Below are 18,380 nucleotides of genomic sequence, written 5' to 3'. Positions count from 1 at the left end.
CGTTCCCAGCGATTCCGGATAATTTCGCTGCGCGAGCCGCGGCCGCCGGAACGCTTTGTCCGCGGCCGGATCCGCGCGACAAAGCGGAACGAAATCTCGCGTCGGGCGAATTCCGGCGGGATCGACCGGTGTATTATCCCGGTTTAATTGGCTGCTTCGATACCAAACGCGGCGAATTCCTGCTCGCCGGAATAATCGTTCCGCGCGGGCATTTTCACGATCCGCGCGTGAAACTTCGACATTCCGCTAATGTTGTCAGCTTGCGCCACGCACGACATCTTGAAAGCTCCGCATTCATCGGCATCGCTAACACATACTCGTGAAATATTCATAAAAGAACACACAAGAGAAATAAGACGCAATAACGTGAACATTCTCTCGTGCTTTCTAATTACATTCCTAATTCAATTTCTCGAAGTTTTCATAAAAATACTTGAAACTTCTACGGACTTCTTGTGTCTATTAAATAATCGAAACAACAATTCAACTGTTCTCCAACGCGCTATCGCTAATCAACGTACGAGAAGACAGAAAATACAGATCAACCACTGACACGTGTCCACTACCAAAGAATCGAACGCCGCTGGAAATTCTCGTTCGAGCCAGATGAAAATCTTTCAGAGGAACTTGACCGTGTACCTGAAACCATCAGTGTCTCCATTTTCTTCTTCTTCCTCTCCTCCGCCGTGCGTTCGCCATAAAGCGTCTCGACGAAGCTTAAAATCGCGACTCGAAGGAGCGTGCGACCCGTGTTCGCGTCGGATATTCCGCTTGTTTTTCCCTATCCGACCGATTTAAAGGGTGAATGAGAGAGGGAGGCGGGGTTCGATTGCGATCCGCGGCATCGAGGGTCCTCGAGGAACTTTGGAGCGAGCGGGTCGCGAAATCGGAACCGTTACCAGGCGGGTCGCGGGAGAGCGGAGTCGGTGCCGCTCGGACTCGAGAGGCAGAGCACGCGGAAAGAGGCTGGCAAAGAGCATAAATAAACGAGAGCTATGGCTGTATCGATCAGCTAGGATAAACCGCGACTCTCTGGCCACCGAGTCCCTTCGGTTGCCAGCTTCGATGTCCGGTTATCCCGAAGGAACGTCTCTCTGCCAAGGTACTCATCTCTGAAGCCAGCCTCGGCGTTCATCGTCGCTACTCGCTGGATTTTTAAGCATTTACTGGAACTTTTAACAACCCGAATTGCATAGAATGCACGAGACAAAGAAATATACAAACTCTATAGAGTTTTCCTTATTTAATAATTTTATGGACTTTTATACAGTTACTCGAAGCTTGCTTGTCGTTCTTCATTACTGGTCTGTGGGTTTTTAGGCATTTACTGGAAGATTGGAATATTTGAATTGCATAGAGTGCACAAGACAAAGAAATATACAAACTCTATAGAGTCTTTTTATTTAATAATTTTATGGACTTTTATACAGTTACTGGAAGCTTGCTCGTTATTCATCATTACTGGTCTGTGGGTTTTTAGGCATTTACTGGAAGATTGGAGTAGTTGAATTGCGTAGAATGCACAAGACAAAGAAATATACAAACTCTACGAAGTTTTCTCTTTTCAACATCATCTAGGATACGTACGATGCGAAGAAATGTACGAAATCTATGGATTCTTATTCTTTTCAATTTAACAGGTGTACGAATTGTAGCGCAGTGCTTCGTGTAATACTTGCTGGAAAAGCTATTTCACTTTGTAATTCTGTTTCTGATTGTCCGATTCGAAATTTGAATTTGCACAAGGATCTACGGTCGATTCGTCACACTTCGCCGCAGTGTTCAACCACCGACCCTCTTTCTTGAACTCCAGCGATCGCGCTAATTGAATTTCGAGGATAAAACAGGTCTGACCAGTGTCGACTTACTCCACTGAAGAAGTTACGAGAGCGCGAAGTTGAAATTGATCGAGCCGCGAACGTGAGGGATGTGGAAAGTTTTTCCTAATCGAATGATCTCTGGGTTTCTTTGAGGGTTCGTAGCTGTTCGCTGTAATTGTTTATCAAAGTGGGAATGTTCACTATCAGCTTTAAATACGAGTTGCGTTTCCCGCTTCACTTCGAAAATTTCAAACTTCCGTGTTCTCTCTTTATTTTCGTAGGTTTTGTATATTTATAGTTAGTAATTTCGTGGAATAAACAATCGTATGCTCACCCTGGACACGCACTACGTACAATAACTAAATATTCCCAAACGCGAATCGACATTTTACTTACACTCGCGCGATACTCCCATTCGTCGAATTGAATTCGCGACTTTCGCCGCGAGACCGAATTCCCACCTCACCTCTTGCAACTCAGTTTCTCCACATCACCTGTTATTTATTATTATAGTAAACGCGTCGAGTGTTAAACTGATCCCGAGACCATCGAGCGGGGATTAATAATAATAGTAGTGATAATAATATCGGGATAGACACGTCGGGAAGGTGTAAGTCTATATTTATGAAATCCGCACGTTACTCGCTCCACTGGAAACTTCCAATGCAAAACCGAATGACAACACAATGAACCATCGAAAACCATCGTCCACTGAACATTCACGAAATCCAAGCAACATTCGACAACTTTTTCCAAAACGACTCACGCGAACGATCGAATTCCACCGCGGAAAAGTTCCCTGAAAAAAAAAACAGAAAATTATCGAACATTTCTACAAACCCGCGCACAGAACGCCGGTCTACGGATGACAGTGCATGGAATGGGCTCAAAATATGGGCCGATCGTCGCGTCGACGATCAAGCAGTCGTTGCACGATGCTGCCACCGCGACGAGCCCGTCAACTAACATTTTCGCCGCCAGTCCCAGCCGCTTCTGTGTCCGCCTATGCGTCGACGGAAAGGCAGCTCGCGCCGCACAGCTCCGACTTCCTCCTCCTCCTCCTTTCTTTTTTTTCTCGACTCGGTGAGCCCGTTCGAGTCGCGACCCCCGTCGAGCAAGTGGCGAACAGTGATCGCGTGACCGTTTCGTCCGTGGATCGTGGAGAACCCGAGGATACCGATTTCGAGCGACGCATCGTCGCGCGGCTCCCGTCGCCGGACAGTTTTGGTGAGTTCAAGCAACGAACGATCGAAAAGAATCGATCCGGCGAACCCGTGGATCGCCGGATTCGAGGCGGGACAGGTGGACGGAGCTCGAGTCTAATTACGGGAGGATGACAACACCGAAATTCGCTTCGGTGCGCTTTCGGTTTCTATTATTTCGGTTCGCGTCGGTGTTCGTTTATTTCGGTTGATGACAGGAAAGTGTCCGGCCGGGACCAGCTGATTTCCTCCCGCCGCCATCGCGGCGGAGTTAATTAGCGAGCGAACGGTGCGCGCCGGGCAATAAATCGTCATTCCTGATGACACTAATACGCTCTGTTCTCTCTCACGAACGCTTCCGCGTGTAACACCTCGCTCTACTGCGTGTAATCGCGCTAGCGAGCGAGCGATACGCACGCACGCACGCACGTACGTACGTACGTTCGCCGACAGACGGAACACGCAGAAGGAAATGACCAATCAACGCGGACCTTCGTGTAGAACTGGCCAATATATTTCCTTGTGGGCGCGTGAGAGACGATTGACACACGAAAGATCCTTTCTACTCGGATGGGACACCGCGATTAGACGCGGTTTACGCGTTTTTCGTTGAACACGTCCGTCTGTGTTTTCTTACATTTGATTCTATTGATATCGTTTTTCTTCATATCGGATTTCATCTTTAATGTACAAAGATCTTAACCCTTTACTCGAGAAGCGCCCTTTAGTCACTGATTTGATACAGCAAAATTGTAAAGTTTGATATTTGATGTTTCATTTTGTATAGCGCATCAATAATGAATTAATTTTAAAAGATAATAGTTTCCTTCCTAAATGCGTCCGCTACTTTTTCGCTAAGTCGATTTCAACAAATTTCCTCCGCGTCTCATTAGGAAATATTCATCTCCAGTGAACTCCTGGACTGCGAAGGGTTAACAAACATGGATTCAAATTGAAGACTAGTACGCTGCAATTGGAAACAAGAAAATATTCAGATTCTTCAAGAATGTAACACTTCGTTTCGTTTTTAAAACGAGTAGCCTGCTCGTCTCCGACGCTCTAGCGTGCCAGGGAAAACAAGGGATTATCTGTGTTCCAGATGTTTTATCCACAAACATCATAACGCGGGATTACGTTATCATTGAGCTTCGACAGAGAAAAGCGTCAGTCGGGCGTCCTCGCGATCAACGATCGCCGATGTAGTTGCGCTATGTCAGAAGGTACGGAATCGTGGAACTGGCGGTTAGTAATCGTACGATCATCTGATACGGATACGTAATCGATCGGAATCCACCTTGCTATCGAGAAAAATAGAAATGACAAGATAATCCACTGTTTTCTAACAGCGCGATAACCGGTCGATTCGAACGTAGCGAAAAGTAATTTCTATGCTCTCGAACGTGCGATATCGACGCATATTTATTCATTGTTTCGATCAATACTACATGAATTATACACTTTTAATTAAGTTATTCAATTATTGCATAATGCAGGCGACACAGTGATAATTGGAATAAACTCTAAATCAATACCGAAACGTCCACATTATTATTATTATCATCATTAACGTCGCTCGTACACCGTTCAGTCAACGCTTCGACAGCTGCGCCTCTCATTGCAAAATTCATCGCGTACCATAATTTGCTACAGGAAATCAAATACTTTTCATTGTTCTCTAACGGATATATATCTGTACGAAAGGAAGTGATTAGTTACGAAACCAAATGATGTCTCTCGCGTGTCACGATCGAATCTAGAGAAATCTAAACAAACCTGTCGCAGAATCTTAACCCCTTGCAATATCGCGTCAGACTCGTAGCAAAGATTTCAAATAGAATATAACAAATACGAACCCCTCTTAATTCCAGACGCGTCAAAATGACTCACTCCTGATTCCTTCTTTCCGCGATTATTAACAAGATAACAGACGTTTCTCTGATAAATTATTAAAGCAATTGATCTATCAATACGAAAACTGCATAAATCAATTAAATCCTCAACAGATGCATTCCGAAAGTTTCTATAAAAGAACGTCAAGAAGTCGATTCACCAGCTCGATAGTTCCAGCGTGAGATATTACTTTTCTATCGCTGACCGTACTGCTTCCGAGTAAACCGCAGAATAAACCTGCCGATCGTATTCTCATTCTAACGAATCACGAACAACGAAACACCTTCGTTGCGCGCAGTTGCGAGAGAAGTCAAGCGGTTAATTCGACCATCGGAACGAGTCAGCCGAAAAAAAATCAGTATCTCGGCGGCAGCTGAAACTTTCTGCGAAATCCTCTTAGCACGCAATGTGTTAATTGGTCTCGAGCAAACGATGGGAAGCCCGATAGAGGAACGACGAGGGGGAGAGAGGAGGAGAGCGAGCGAAACAGGGGTGAGACGCGTCGAGGTGCACACGGCCGAACAAAGCCCAACACCGTTTCCAATTAGTCGAATGGGAGAATCGATCGGGCACGTAGCAGAGAGAACGGACTCACCGAATCCGGCGCGCGGCGCGGATCGTACACGGACTTGGCCCGACTCAAGAAAGTAACAATCGTTTCCGAGCGATCTGACGCGCACAAAGGGCTCGTTTCCATCGGAACGAGCAGCCGTCGAGCCCCGCGTTCGTTTATCACGAGGAGAAGCATTAAACGCGGCAACCGGCTAGAGAAAGACAGTGAAACAGGGGCGAGGGAGCCGAGGGAAAGGGAGAGAGAGAGAGAGAGAGAGAGAGTCTCTTCTCTCGCTTTGCCCCGGGAAAGCACCGGTTAGACGCTTTCGCGCAATCAAAGGCACTCGATTGCCGACGAGTGCGTTTCGGTTACGCCTCCGTCGACGGGACGGAAGCTGGAACCGGGACCGGCACCGCTTTGTTTCCTCCCGCGGAAACGGAAACAATTACGGCCCTTGTAGAAGAATTCCCTAAGAACCCGCTTTTTCTCCCTCGGTTCCTCTACTTTCCGCGGAGTCGCTTGTCTCTTCGGTTCCCGCGAGTTACGCTGATCGGGACGGGTTCGGAACGATGTTCCAGGGAATTTCGTTTGAATAATCGATCAGGGATGAGGAGAGATTCGTTTGAATGGGATTGTATCGATGATCGAAGTTGTACCAGAGTATTTCCATCGTTCGATCGGTATTGGAGCTGTTTCGATGGTTTTGTGAAATGCAGAGTTTCCTTCGAGTGTTTTTGATTCGTTTAACAGGTGTTGCTAATACTTCCGACTGAGGACGATATCAACTGTTTCGTTTCTCCGAGATTTGCCTCTGATATATTGATTGTTCTTTGTTAACGGATAATGCAATATACCGAATCAATTCGTTTAACACTTTGACTGCCGAGTATACATTCATCGAAACTCCTACGCGATCGAAGCAATTTTCTTAATAACGCTGAAGCTAAGTCAATATTCTTCATAACGATTGCTCTATCTTTCTAGTATCTCGCATCTAACAGAATTCAGTTTGTTCGTTTCATCACCGAGAAAAGTAATGTTTAAGTTTATGTGAATCATGGTGTCACCCGAATTCGGGTGAAATGGCAGCCAGTGTTAATTGTATTTACTACACAGATTTCTTCTAATAATAAAATCTCTCACATAGAAATTGGAGGTTCATGGTTAGCACATTCGATGCCAGCGATAGTCCATCAAGCACAAAACAAAGGTTTCCATCGCGTTAATGAAAGTATGGTGGTTTACAGGCGTGGACACGATGCCAAGAAACCGAAGTTCCTTGACGAAACTCGAGGCCCTGATGGTGCTGTGCTTGACGGTGCTGGTCCAGCTGGACGTGTGCTGGTGCTCGCCGTCCCACAGGAGCAGACACCACGCGGACATGTCGCACGAGGACGCGAAGGGTTTCAGAACGGGCGAGGAGCTGCCAAGACCGGCCGCCCTCAATTCGAACGACGATCCGCTGGTAGTTCAGACCAGGAAGGGCAAGGTCAGGGGTAAGACCATGACTGCCACCACGGGGAAGGAGGTCGACGCCTGGTTCGGGATACCTTACGCGCAGAAACCTCTCGGTAGGTTCCACCTACTCGGGCTGGAAGGCGGAACGCCCTGAGCTATCTTCTCCATTCCTAGATATATACATATGAATTTCAAATTTCAACTCGGCTAACAGTTTCATTTTCTTGGTGACATCGAATAACAAACACCCGTGCTCCGAATCCTTGAATCACAATAATCAATCTATTGGTAATTCTACGCGTTCACAAATAGAATTTTCTATAATTCAATACAGTTACAAACTTGAGTATTAACCCTTTGCAGTCGAAAGTTTTTCACTGGAAATATTTAACATTTCTCGAGATACAGACGACACTGTTTGAAACTAATTTAACGATAATTCACAGATAAGTTAAGCGACGAAGTAACTTTATTGAAATATTTCCTATAGCGATACAAAGTTTCATTTAAAATACTAAATATTCAATTTTATAGTTATGTCAAATCAAGCGATTCAGAGTCACCTCTCGAGTGCAAAGGGTTAACACATTGCGTACCGGTAACGAGAAATCTCGTGTTTATAAAGACACTTAGCTATAACTTCGCTAATTACCACAGCATCCAAGAAAATATATTTAATTCGAATTGATTATCTATTTAAAATATATTACATAACAAAATATCTAAGTTTTTCTATGTATAGTGATATAAGCTGACCTCAGTGAAAATTGCCATCACAATTCAGTTTTCTGAAAATTATCCGGTACGCAGTATGTTAATTAACCTTCTACTGCATTCCAAATACAACTGAGTCATTAAAGAAAATCTGTTCGACAGCAGCTTCTCGCGTTAATCTCCGTCTACGTAATTCAATCTCCATTTACAAGCGACTTAACGAATCCCTTATCTCGCTTAATGCTGTGCGCACAATAGGATTTCTTTTTGTTTAAGCCAGCGTAAATATCAGTCCTCGAGTCACGAAAACAATGAAAATGGGTGTGCCCGTGCACGCGCGATCGGCGTCGCTGCTGGCGGCCATTGCGGTCAGCCATGTTTAACCGACGCCGATCAGCTGTACCGCCGAAACAATGTGCCGCGCCGTTATCGCCGGACATTTCGCGCGTTAACCGATTGGCATTAAGCAGTTGAACGCGCACCGAAGTCCCCGCGATTTTCCCTTCTTTCGAATCCCATTATACTCGAGTGTTCGCGAGTTTCGGCCTCTCGCCACCGTCGAGGGGGAACCCCTGCTAACGCTGCTTGACTACGACGGCGCTTCTTTGCTCGGCTCGATTTCCCTCGGCCTACGCAGCTCGAGACTCAGGGAACAAATGTTTCGACTAGACCTTCCGATTGTTGTAAATCTTCGTCGGCTCTTTGGACTTCCTTTGCAAAGTTCCTTGAGCCCCTCGTCCTAATCGACGTATAAAAGCGCTTTATTTTTCAAAAAATGTTCCCCCGGCCGAAGGGTGGATGTACAATGGCGCCTTTGTGGCGAAGCCTGTTGAGTAAATTAATATTAGTTTAGCATGACTAGACGCGAGTATACAAATAAATATATAATTAATCGTGGCTATGATAAATATAATATAGTATTAACAATAGAGAAAAAAAGAAAAAAAAGAAAATAAATCATAATAAATAAATAGACGCACAAAAAAGAGATAGCATATATAAGTAAAGAATTAAATAGATAAATAAATTAGTACAAAGATAGCTAGTTACATGGTTAGGTACATAGGTAATTAGTAACATAGCCATTTCCGGGGTCTTGCACTATACTATATTAAATACTTACCTCATCCGGAAATCTACTCTTCGATTTTTCCTATTCAATTCGGAAGACTTCGTTAACCTCTCCTCTTGTTATTTTGAAGTAGCTTCACTTGTCGGTAAAAGCTTCTAGTTTCTTTGCGAAATACTTAATTTCTAGTTCTTAATTAGAGTTCCAATACAATAATCCACTATATAAGTTCGATATTAGTCCTAATAAATTTGATAAACGAGTGGGATGATTTCATTGCTCGCCACGTTCCCATTCAATACACGTCTCATTTATTTCTTCGTGTTTCATTGCGTTAGTCGACGAATCATGTACAATGGCGGATGGACGATCGGGACGCGGAATTCTGTTGCAGGACCGCTGCGATTCCGGCACCCGAGGCCGGCTGAACACTGGCCGGGGGTCCTGAACGCGACCACGCTGCCGAACAGCTGCGTGCAGATCCTGGACACGGTGTTCGGCGACTTCTCGGGCGCCACCATGTGGAACCCGAACACGCCGCGGAGCGAGGATTGCCTTTACGTGAACGTGGTCGCGCCACGCCCTAGGCCTACCAATGCCGCTGTTATGGTATGGATATTCGGTGGTGAGTTCCAGCTGACACCTGTTCCGTCCGACCGGTAGATCGTTTGCTGAGAGGTGGATCGTCGTCGCGCGTCTCACTTCGACGAGTTTTTCCAAATCTGTGATTGAAATTGAGAGAATGTTCGTCGCGGGTACCGTGTAACTATTCTAACGGTGGTTCATATAATAATAGTCAGTAACAATAGACAGTAGCCTAACGAAGACGATAGATATTGGAGAATACACCAGTCCGAGGTTCAAGTAAAATCACAAAGATCGACGATGGAACGTACAAACGTGAGGATATCAATTTTAGTCATAACTTTGGGAACATTCGCGACGCGCCGGTTCTATCGCGAAGACGGTCGCCTCTTCCCCGGGATTATTTTCGCCCCAGTGACCGGTTGTTTCTAAGCGAGCAGCTTTTTGCGAGTAAATGTCCCCGTGTCGGTCTAAGAAACCGGCGAACGCCGGTTCTTCCGGGGGTTCGCGCGGTGAAAAGAACCGAGGGAAACTCCTGCCAAGAGAAATCTTGAGAACCGAGAGACCTAAAGAAAGAAGGGGAGAGAAAGAGAGTGAGAGTGAGAGAGATGGAATCGCGCGACAAATCGTTGTAGGTGGCTTTTACTCCGGATCGGCGACCCTCGACGTTTACGATCACAGAACCCTGGTGTCGGAGGAGAACGTGATTCTGGTCTCGATGCAATATCGAGTCGCCAGCCTGGGTTTCCTCTACTTCGGAACGTCGGACGTACCTGGGAACGCCGGTCTGTTCGATCAGATGATGGCCCTTCAGTGGGTCCGCGACAATATCGCTGCCTTTGGCGGAAATCCTGACAACGTGACCCTGTTCGGAGAGAGCGCGGGCGCCGTTTCCGTTTCTATGCACCTACTCTCGCCTCTGTCAAGGTGCATACCTTTTCTCCTTAGTCACTTTATGCAGTTCGTTTACTTTCATTCTCTTGTCATCTACTCTAGTTCTCTTTTCGTTTCGTCTCTTCATATACTTCTGTTTTCGTTTGCCGAGTTCCTTTTCTTCGTTTCGTTGTATTCTTGCTTGGCCAATGTCTCAGAGTATACAGCTAACTTGACGAACGTTTTGCGTGCTAAAGTCTGCATACAGTCTATTAGATTACCGAACTTTGCCCACTCATATCAACGATACACCACTCATACCACAGAACGAAGATCCTCTAACATTCCAGCCAGAACACGCCCGAACAAGCTCCACTAACGTTCCCGATTATACGTACAATCTCACTTGACCACCCGAAGCAATTACCAACAACGAGAACCCCGTGTTTCAAACTTTCAAAGATGCAACAGCTCCCACATCGCACACTTCAAACCTTCAAAGTTCATCCCTTTACTCGATACACTGATCAGTGCTCGCTCCGATCCCGCCGGTCTCTGATCTGTCCTCCCGGACTGTTTTTCCTGCGTTCCAGGCACCTGTTCAGCCAAGCGATCATGCAGTCCGGCTCGCCGACGGCGCCCTGGGCGATCATCTCGCGCGAGGAGTCGATAGTCCGCGGTATCCGGCTCGCGGAGGCGGTCGGTTGTCCTCACGATCGCAACAACCTGCAGGAGGTGATCGATTGCCTGTTGACCAAGGACCCGCTGGACCTCGTCAGGAACGAGTGGGGCACCCTGGGTATCTGCGAGTTCCCGTTCGTGCCGGTGATCGACGGCGCGTTCCTCGACGAGACGCCGCAGCGGTCGTTGGCGACCTCCTCGTTCAAGAAAGCGAACATCATGATGGGCTCGAACACCGAGGAAGGTTTCTACTTCATCATCTACTATCTGACTGAATTGTTCCGCATTGACAGTCCGGAGGACGTGAAGGTGAGCAGGGAGCAGTTCGTCAGCGCGATCACCGAGCTGAACCCGTACGTCAGCCAGCTCGGCAGGCACGCGATCATTTACGAGTACACGGACTGGCTGCACCCGGACGACCCGAACGCGAACCGCGACGCCCTCGACAAGATCGTCGGCGACTACCAGTTCACCTGCAACGTGAACGAGTTCGCCGGACGGTACGCCGAGACTGGGAACACCGTGTACATGTATTACTACAAGCACAGGTCAGCTTTCGACTCAACCCTCTGTAGACCCATGTAACTTTAACACTAGGTTTACGGAACCCGTCAGTTTGACGGATATTGAATTTTTTAAACATTATTTAGTAATACTTTCAGTCGATCTTGATTTGTGCAATTGTGTAAATACGCATTGCAATACTCTGGTTCTGAAGCTACAATTTTCGCGATTTATATAAACCAACACGTAGTTCAACTCTAGGAACTCTAGGAGCAATAAAATAAAGTATAGAATAAATGTCCGTAAATCTAGTGTTAAAGTCACATATCAGTATACTGGCATCTTGTTGATTTATTTCATTTTGTACTCGAAGTGGCGAATAAAGTTAAGTGATCAGTTAACTTCAACTTTTATACGTTCAGGCGTGGAGTTTAACGTCATTGTAACTTGAAAGTTACAAAATATATTCGTTTGATGAAATTATTGAAACTATTGAATAATGTGGACATTTATGAATTTTGCTCTGCATAGATTTTGTTACAATCATGAATAAAAATCGGCCCATAGAGGGTTAACACGTTGCGCGCCGGCCCCGCGATAATGCGGTATTTTTTGTCTACCGTTTAACCCTTTGCGGACGAATGTCGGCATTTTGCTGAGGTCGAACTTCCATGTTTGGAATACTCAGTTGTGAACAAATGATTTGACCTTTTGAACTCTGTAGGCTCCAAAATTGCACCAGTTGTAATATTGAATATTTTAATGAATCAAAGAAACTACCCTAAAATTATTAGATTTTCCACACATCCAAATTTTGCACTTCAATTCTAAAACCACAGAAAACTGGTAGAACTGTTAAATCAAGAGAGGTGTGTCGCTGTTTGCTCAGGTCCGCGAACAACCCCTGGCCAAGGTGGACAGGCGTGATGCACGCGGACGAAATCAGCTACATCTTCGGGGAGCCTTTGGACCCCTTGAAAGGCTACACGCAAGAGGAAGTGGCCCTGTCCAAGAGGATGATGAGATATTGGGCTAACTTCGCGAAAACTGGGTAAGCGAAACCGCCTTTGTGATTTTCGCTTTCAAAATAAATCCTTGAACAAACGGATTTCACTCTGAACCTTAGAAAGATAAACTTAGATAAACCTTAGAAGCATCTAACAGATAAACTGTATGTTCTCTGCATTCGAATCTTTTTAATAATCATTTGAGCATCATCGGTGCGCCTATTTTACTCTTGAAATCGAAGTGTCAACCACGGTGAAACAGTATTAACCCTTAACACTAGAACTAACTATTTTGAAAATAAATAGTTTCATTAGACTACCATAATGGATGTCTAATGAAACTGAAAATAATCTATTGTTACAGTTTTCATAGGAATTGCATATTAATCGTATTAAATGCTCGGTAGTTCTACTGTTAACGGACCGGAAGTATTTCAAGTTGACCTACGGAAAAATACTGTAACGTAGATAACAAGCGAAAGGAAATTCACAGAACTGGCACGGTACTTAATTCCATTGTAAATATTGCAAGAACAACAGCGAATGAAAATATTAAAATTCTTGGGACCAGTAACTAAGTGCCACGTCGCTTATGCGTTGCTCCGTTAAGGGTTGATAGAAGTGAAAAGAATAGAACTCGAACGGATTTTTTCCATCTCGCGTAGCGAATGTCCGCGAGACAAGCCCCGTTCCTCTCGATTAGCGAAAAGTGCTTGAAATTTTCAATTGCCGAGAGAGGCAAAGCGAATAGAGTCGTTTGGTTAATGAGATACGCGACCGTGACCAACAATTGTGACAGGGACCCGAACGTGGGCGACGTCGAGTCACGGTCCGCGCCCCACTGGCCGGCGCACACTGCCGCGAAGAAAGAGTACCTGACTTTGGACACGAACAGCTCCGAAATCGGCAACGGGCCTAGAGTGAAGCAGTGCACGTTTTGGAAGAAATACCTTCCTCATCTTCTCTCCGCTACATGTGAGTACCCTCTTCCTTCTGTCGCCAAGCCTGGCTACTTGTAAATGTCTCTGCACCTCAGAAACAAAATGATGATTACCGTAAATCAAGTGTCTTCCACCTAACTTAACCGTTTGAGTGCTGAGGAGCGCTCAGCATAATTTTCTTACTGTGTTTTCCCAGAAATAAATCAAAGTAAATTTGTTTGAGTAAATGTTATTTTTTGATATTTTTTCGTAAGAACACAATATTCGTGATCTCATTAGATAACTACTATTAATCTTTTTGCATACACACAAAATCACTTCCGCATTTTTGGTAAATCCACAAAAGTTCCTTAGCATCCAAACGGTTAATTACAAGTTACTTTCAACTTCGTTCGATCATGAATTTCTCCAAAGCAACGGATGATGCAGTTATTCCTCTACTTATATTCATCGTTTAGTAACATTTATTAATACCTGCCCAATACTTCTGTAATTTACACTATTGTACACGAAAGACAGATCATTGAATAAACGATGATTATTGTTACACTCGGATCTCAACTTAACTCTTCGGGGCACGAGTTCTAAAGGAACATTCCACTCATGCACGAGTTATATTAATTCTGTTCTACAAATATTCTACAAATACAGTCGATTAGAAAGGTTTCACTCGAAAAGTGTTTGGTTATCAGAATAGAACTATTATCATCGAGTTATCTGAATATTACGAAGATGACAAAAATCCTATTATGCCTCGGAGAGTTAAATCCACATTTCTCGAAAGTGTGAGTACGTGAAATTGCCTCGCAGTTGTCAGTTCACTTCGTTTCCTTTCCTCGACGATAAATTTCCAAGTTCCCGATCGACGCTCCCGAGCCACGAGGATCGCGTTCCTCCGGTGTTCCGTCGTTCCCGGCGTTTATCAAAGTTTCACCGGCTCCGCGTTAATGGCGACGGGAGGATCTTGCCCCCGACAATCCGTTCGGAACGCGATTATTCAAATTCGAAAGCGACGGAGCGGGTCCCCTTCGATCGGTAGATCGTCCACCGTGACACCTGTTGAGTGGAAAATACGTCTCGCGGAACCGCGCGGCGGTTCTCAATCGACGGTCGATTAGCGTGCGCGAATCTTCGCCGAGAACTTCAAGATTCGCCCATTAAAAGCCCATCAGCAGCTTTATCAATGAGCCTCGTCGGAAAGATACTTAATTATTTTCCTGTGAAGCTTCCCAGCTAGACGAGCTTGAAATTGTTCCACTTTTCTAACGCGTGGTGAGATAGTTTTTAACCTACTAAACTTAAGTGAGATTACTTACACTCTTCATTGGCGATTATTATCGTGCAGGTCATTAGGTCAAGTTTCTTGTTTCTTTAACCCTTTGCGGACGAATGTCGTTTCGGTCAGATGAAATTTTCATATTCGGAATACGAAGTTGCAACGAATGACTTAATTACTTGAATAGCAAGTGAGCAGTGTGTAGTTCCGTTTTTTACTATTGTTGAAGCATTCGATGTATAATTTAGCTTCATACGTTGCAAGCTTTGTGTTTAAAGAGTCTTCGTCCGCGAAGGGTTAAGATTGCGTGTTGAAGGTTAAATGATCGTTGAGAACCGATTGAATTATGATCGAAGAAGTTATTAAAGTTATTAACTCGTTACTTTGACAATTGTCATCGCAAAGTTCATCAAGGAATCTTGTTAAAGAATATACCTTCTAAATCAAAGATTTCGTTCGTAAAATAGAGGAAGACTTATCGTGAATAATTCGAGGAACACGCGCAACCCCGTGAATAAAGGATTTTCCAGAATCGTAAGCTGGTTGGCTGACAGAGAATTCAACGGGAAACGGACTTCGTACAAATGTTTCCCTGCGAAACGTTGCCGGTTGAATGTTCAAGGGACCAGTAAATAGTAAATGCTTAATTCGATGATTAAATAATTGCCAGCGGGTGAAATATTCAAACTTCAAACTCGCGTTTTGCAACGAGCAGCGAGCGAGGAGCGGCGAAATCCTAGCCGCTTTGTTTGCCAGCGTCGGCCGGCGCGTTTAGCGATGTTCATTTTCATCGAATTAAATCTCTTTCATTAAAAATAAAAGATACTCGTCCCGAACGCGCGTGCGTGGGGCTCGTGTGTCGGCCGACGCGTGAAACGCTTGGGGTCCGCACGAAATACGGATGCGGTCGTCAAGAGGGGCTAACGAGGAACGTAACGAGGCTCGGCCGGTCTGCGTGAATTAAAAACGGAAAATCCCGGCGCCGTTTCAGCCGCGGACAGGTGCGAGCGGTGGATTGGCGGAAAAGCCGCCTAAAGAGGCGCGATTGAATCGTTCGCCGGCGAATCAGCACTCATTCAAATCCTATGCATTCGAAACGAGTTCCTTAACGGAATGGAAACTGGAAAATCAAGATCGTCGACGATTGCTCTCACAAATATATCTCGGCTAATAGAATTGAATACGTTCGCCGCGTCTTCGATAACGTTCATTGAATTCTTTAAAAATGATTTCTAGGTATATAACCCTTTGCAGTCCAGAGGCGTTTCTGAGTCGTCAATTGATCTGACAGCAGAATTGTCAAGTTTGATATTTAATATCAAATTTTGCATAATTCATCGATACGTGAGATATCGATGAATTATAAGAAAATAGATTTCTTTCTCAACGAACGTGCGATTTCTCGCTAAATCAATTTCATAAGTCATCTGCATCTCATCGGAAAATATTGAATAAGTTCCAAAGCTTCTGAAGTGTGAAGGGTTAAAGAATGTGACACAGAATTCTAATGATAAAATAGTCGGCGCTTCAACCCTTTGCGATTGAATATTGCAGTGGCAACGAGCTGACACAGCAGAATTGTCAAGTTTGATATTTAATATCAAATTTTGTATAATTCATCGACACGTGAGGTATCTGCATCTCATCGGAAAATATTGAATATGTCCCAATGAAGAGCTTCTGAAGTGTAAAGGGTTAAAGAATGTGACACAGAATCGAATATTGCAATGGCAACGAGCTTCGACGTTCCTAATCAAAATTTTAGGACACAATTAGCCAGTATTTAGGTCTTCGATGCGCAATTCAGTTTCTTATGGGGAGAGTTTCGAGATGTTGGAACAATCCTCATTTGCGAGGGGTCGAGAACGGAAATGAGGTAAACGGCGGAAAGCGCGTCGTCGAAACGGCGAGGGCGTATAGAAGAAATGGCGCAGAGTCGTCAGGCTCGCTCGGTTCCCGGGGAAGAAATCGCCGGAGTTCCCGCAATGAGAAATCACTCGCGGGAGCAAGGTTGGAGGTCCACTTCCCACGAAAGTTTCCGAATGAACCGTGTTAACCCGCAGCCAGCTGCTCGAGCCACCGCTTTTTCCGCGCGCGGTGCGGTTTTGAGCTCGGTCCAACGGGGAAGACGTTCGCCGGAAGTGAGAGGCGGCCGATAAAATTCTCCCGGCTTCCCGGCTGCTATCCCGGATCACGTTTCACGGCCATTTTACTCCGCGAGCCGGAAGAACTCGGTCGTTTCACGGAACGTAAACAGAAGGTCCACTTCTTGTTCCCCGTGCGAGCCAGCTGGGGAATTTCTCGGGGTGGAAATCGATTTTTAAATTTAGAACCTTTTCGAAGATCGCCTGGGAAGACCAGTGACGCGAGACGAAGCTTGTTTGCGATAGTGAATCAATGGGAAAACGGTAATTTCGTGTTATTATAGAATACAACGGCTCGTAATGCATTCGTTCGGAATTAGAGCTTGAATCATTGTGCCAAATTGGACACATATGTTCCATTGTCAGTCTGTTTCTATTATTTTCTATTATCATCACTGTTCAATGCAGATGTGTATTCCGTTTAACGCGACACTGCAAATCCAAGATTGTCAGACGTTAAATCTGAACTCGTTACGCAAAATTAGATAATACATTATTTTTCATTGTCATCGTCACTGTTCTCAGATATATGTTCTGTTTAACGCGACACTCGCAAATCCAAGATCGTCAAATCTGAAATCGTTACGCAAAATTAGGTGATATATTCTATTATTTCATTATCGTCATCACTGTTCAACGGAAAAATAGATTCCGTTTGAAATAACACTCGCAAATCCGTTCAAGATTGACAGCCTTATCGTCGAACTTAAGCGAAACCACCTTTGGAATCTGGATCGCCATTACACGATGATTTCTAAGAAGACTTGATCCGCTTCTCGCGAATCCGGTTCGTCCATTATGCAGATCCGATTATTGGCCGCGATCCCCGTCGCCATGAGAAAAGAGACTTAGCCGCGCCCCGAGTGTCTCGAAAGACGCAGTCCCTTCCGAAGTTAACGGCTTCCTCCCCGGAAGACCGCGGTCCCGCGTAGAACCGATGAATTCCGGTCGATTTCGAGTCCGTAGCGTATATTAAAGGGGACGAAGAGAGTCGTCGAAGGAACTCGCGAGCGGCGAAGTCGTTTTTTCCACTCGGGAGAGACGGAGACCGCTTCGCTTCTTCGATGAGCCGTTTCGAGCGTCGAGTGGAACGCTCTGGGAGCTAGGCACACTTGATGGGAGCCGTGAATAAATGATGGACGCTTAAGAAGCTGGTTTATCTTCCTTCCGACCAGCTAGAAACGATAATCGTCTCGCGCGTTCGTTCGTATTACCTCGAGACACTGATTCCCTCGTGTTTTCATGGCTTTCTTCTCCTTGCTTTCGAAACTGTTATCGTCAATTATCTTGTCCTCGAAAGGAAAGAAAATAACTTGCGTCTGCATACACTATTTCCAATGAAATAACAGATATTAAATAAATACCAGATTTACAGACATTGTACACTTTGTATAAAAGGATACTAGAATTAATTTAAAACTACCCTTAACCAGTTAACTGTGTTTGACGAGTACATATGTCATCGTAAAGCTTGACACGATACTAATTCTTTCATGAATTCCTTATTTTTTCACATAAACGTGTAATTCTTTGTTTCGCTTTCGACGAGTACACGCTCTATTTTTTCATTTTATTGCGAGAACGAGAGGTTCCAACTAAATTCCACAGTTAATATCCCTGAAAACGAAGAGTTCCGTAAATCCAACGTCAAACAATGACGACA

At 44.9% G+C, this 18,380-nt stretch overlaps 1 protein-coding gene across 4 annotated transcripts in view; it reads left to right on the top strand.

Moving 5' to 3' along the window:
* The window catches only part of LOC116435127 (acetylcholinesterase), a 102,908-nt gene that overhangs the window by 59,214 nt on the left and 25,314 nt on the right, over nt 1–18,380 (top strand). For 2 of the 4 annotated variants that reach the window (XM_031994360.2, XM_031994361.2), the window contains exons 3-8: nt 6,713–7,036; nt 9,101–9,331; nt 9,927–10,218; nt 10,758–11,393; nt 12,239–12,400; nt 13,156–13,331. In XM_031994360.2, the coding sequence (XP_031850220.1) occupies nt 6,724–7,036; nt 9,101–9,331; nt 9,927–10,218; nt 10,758–11,393; nt 12,239–12,400; nt 13,156–13,331 (1,810 nt within the window). In that variant the 5' untranslated portion in view covers nt 6,713–6,723. Of the gene's footprint in view, nt 1–2,823; nt 3,048–5,474; nt 5,560–6,712; nt 7,037–9,100; nt 9,332–9,926; nt 10,219–10,757; nt 11,394–12,238; nt 12,401–13,155; nt 13,332–18,380 lie in introns of those variants that run through there. The other 2 variants (XM_031994358.2, XM_031994363.2) reach the window with 2 other exon arrangements.

The sequence above is a fragment of the Nomia melanderi genome, chromosome 4 (genome assembly GCF_051020985.1).
Source record: "Nomia melanderi isolate GNS246 chromosome 4, iyNomMela1, whole genome shotgun sequence".
Taxonomy (NCBI): domain Eukaryota; kingdom Metazoa; phylum Arthropoda; class Insecta; order Hymenoptera; family Halictidae; genus Nomia; species Nomia melanderi.
This window is presented reverse-complemented; position numbering and strand designations above follow the sequence as displayed.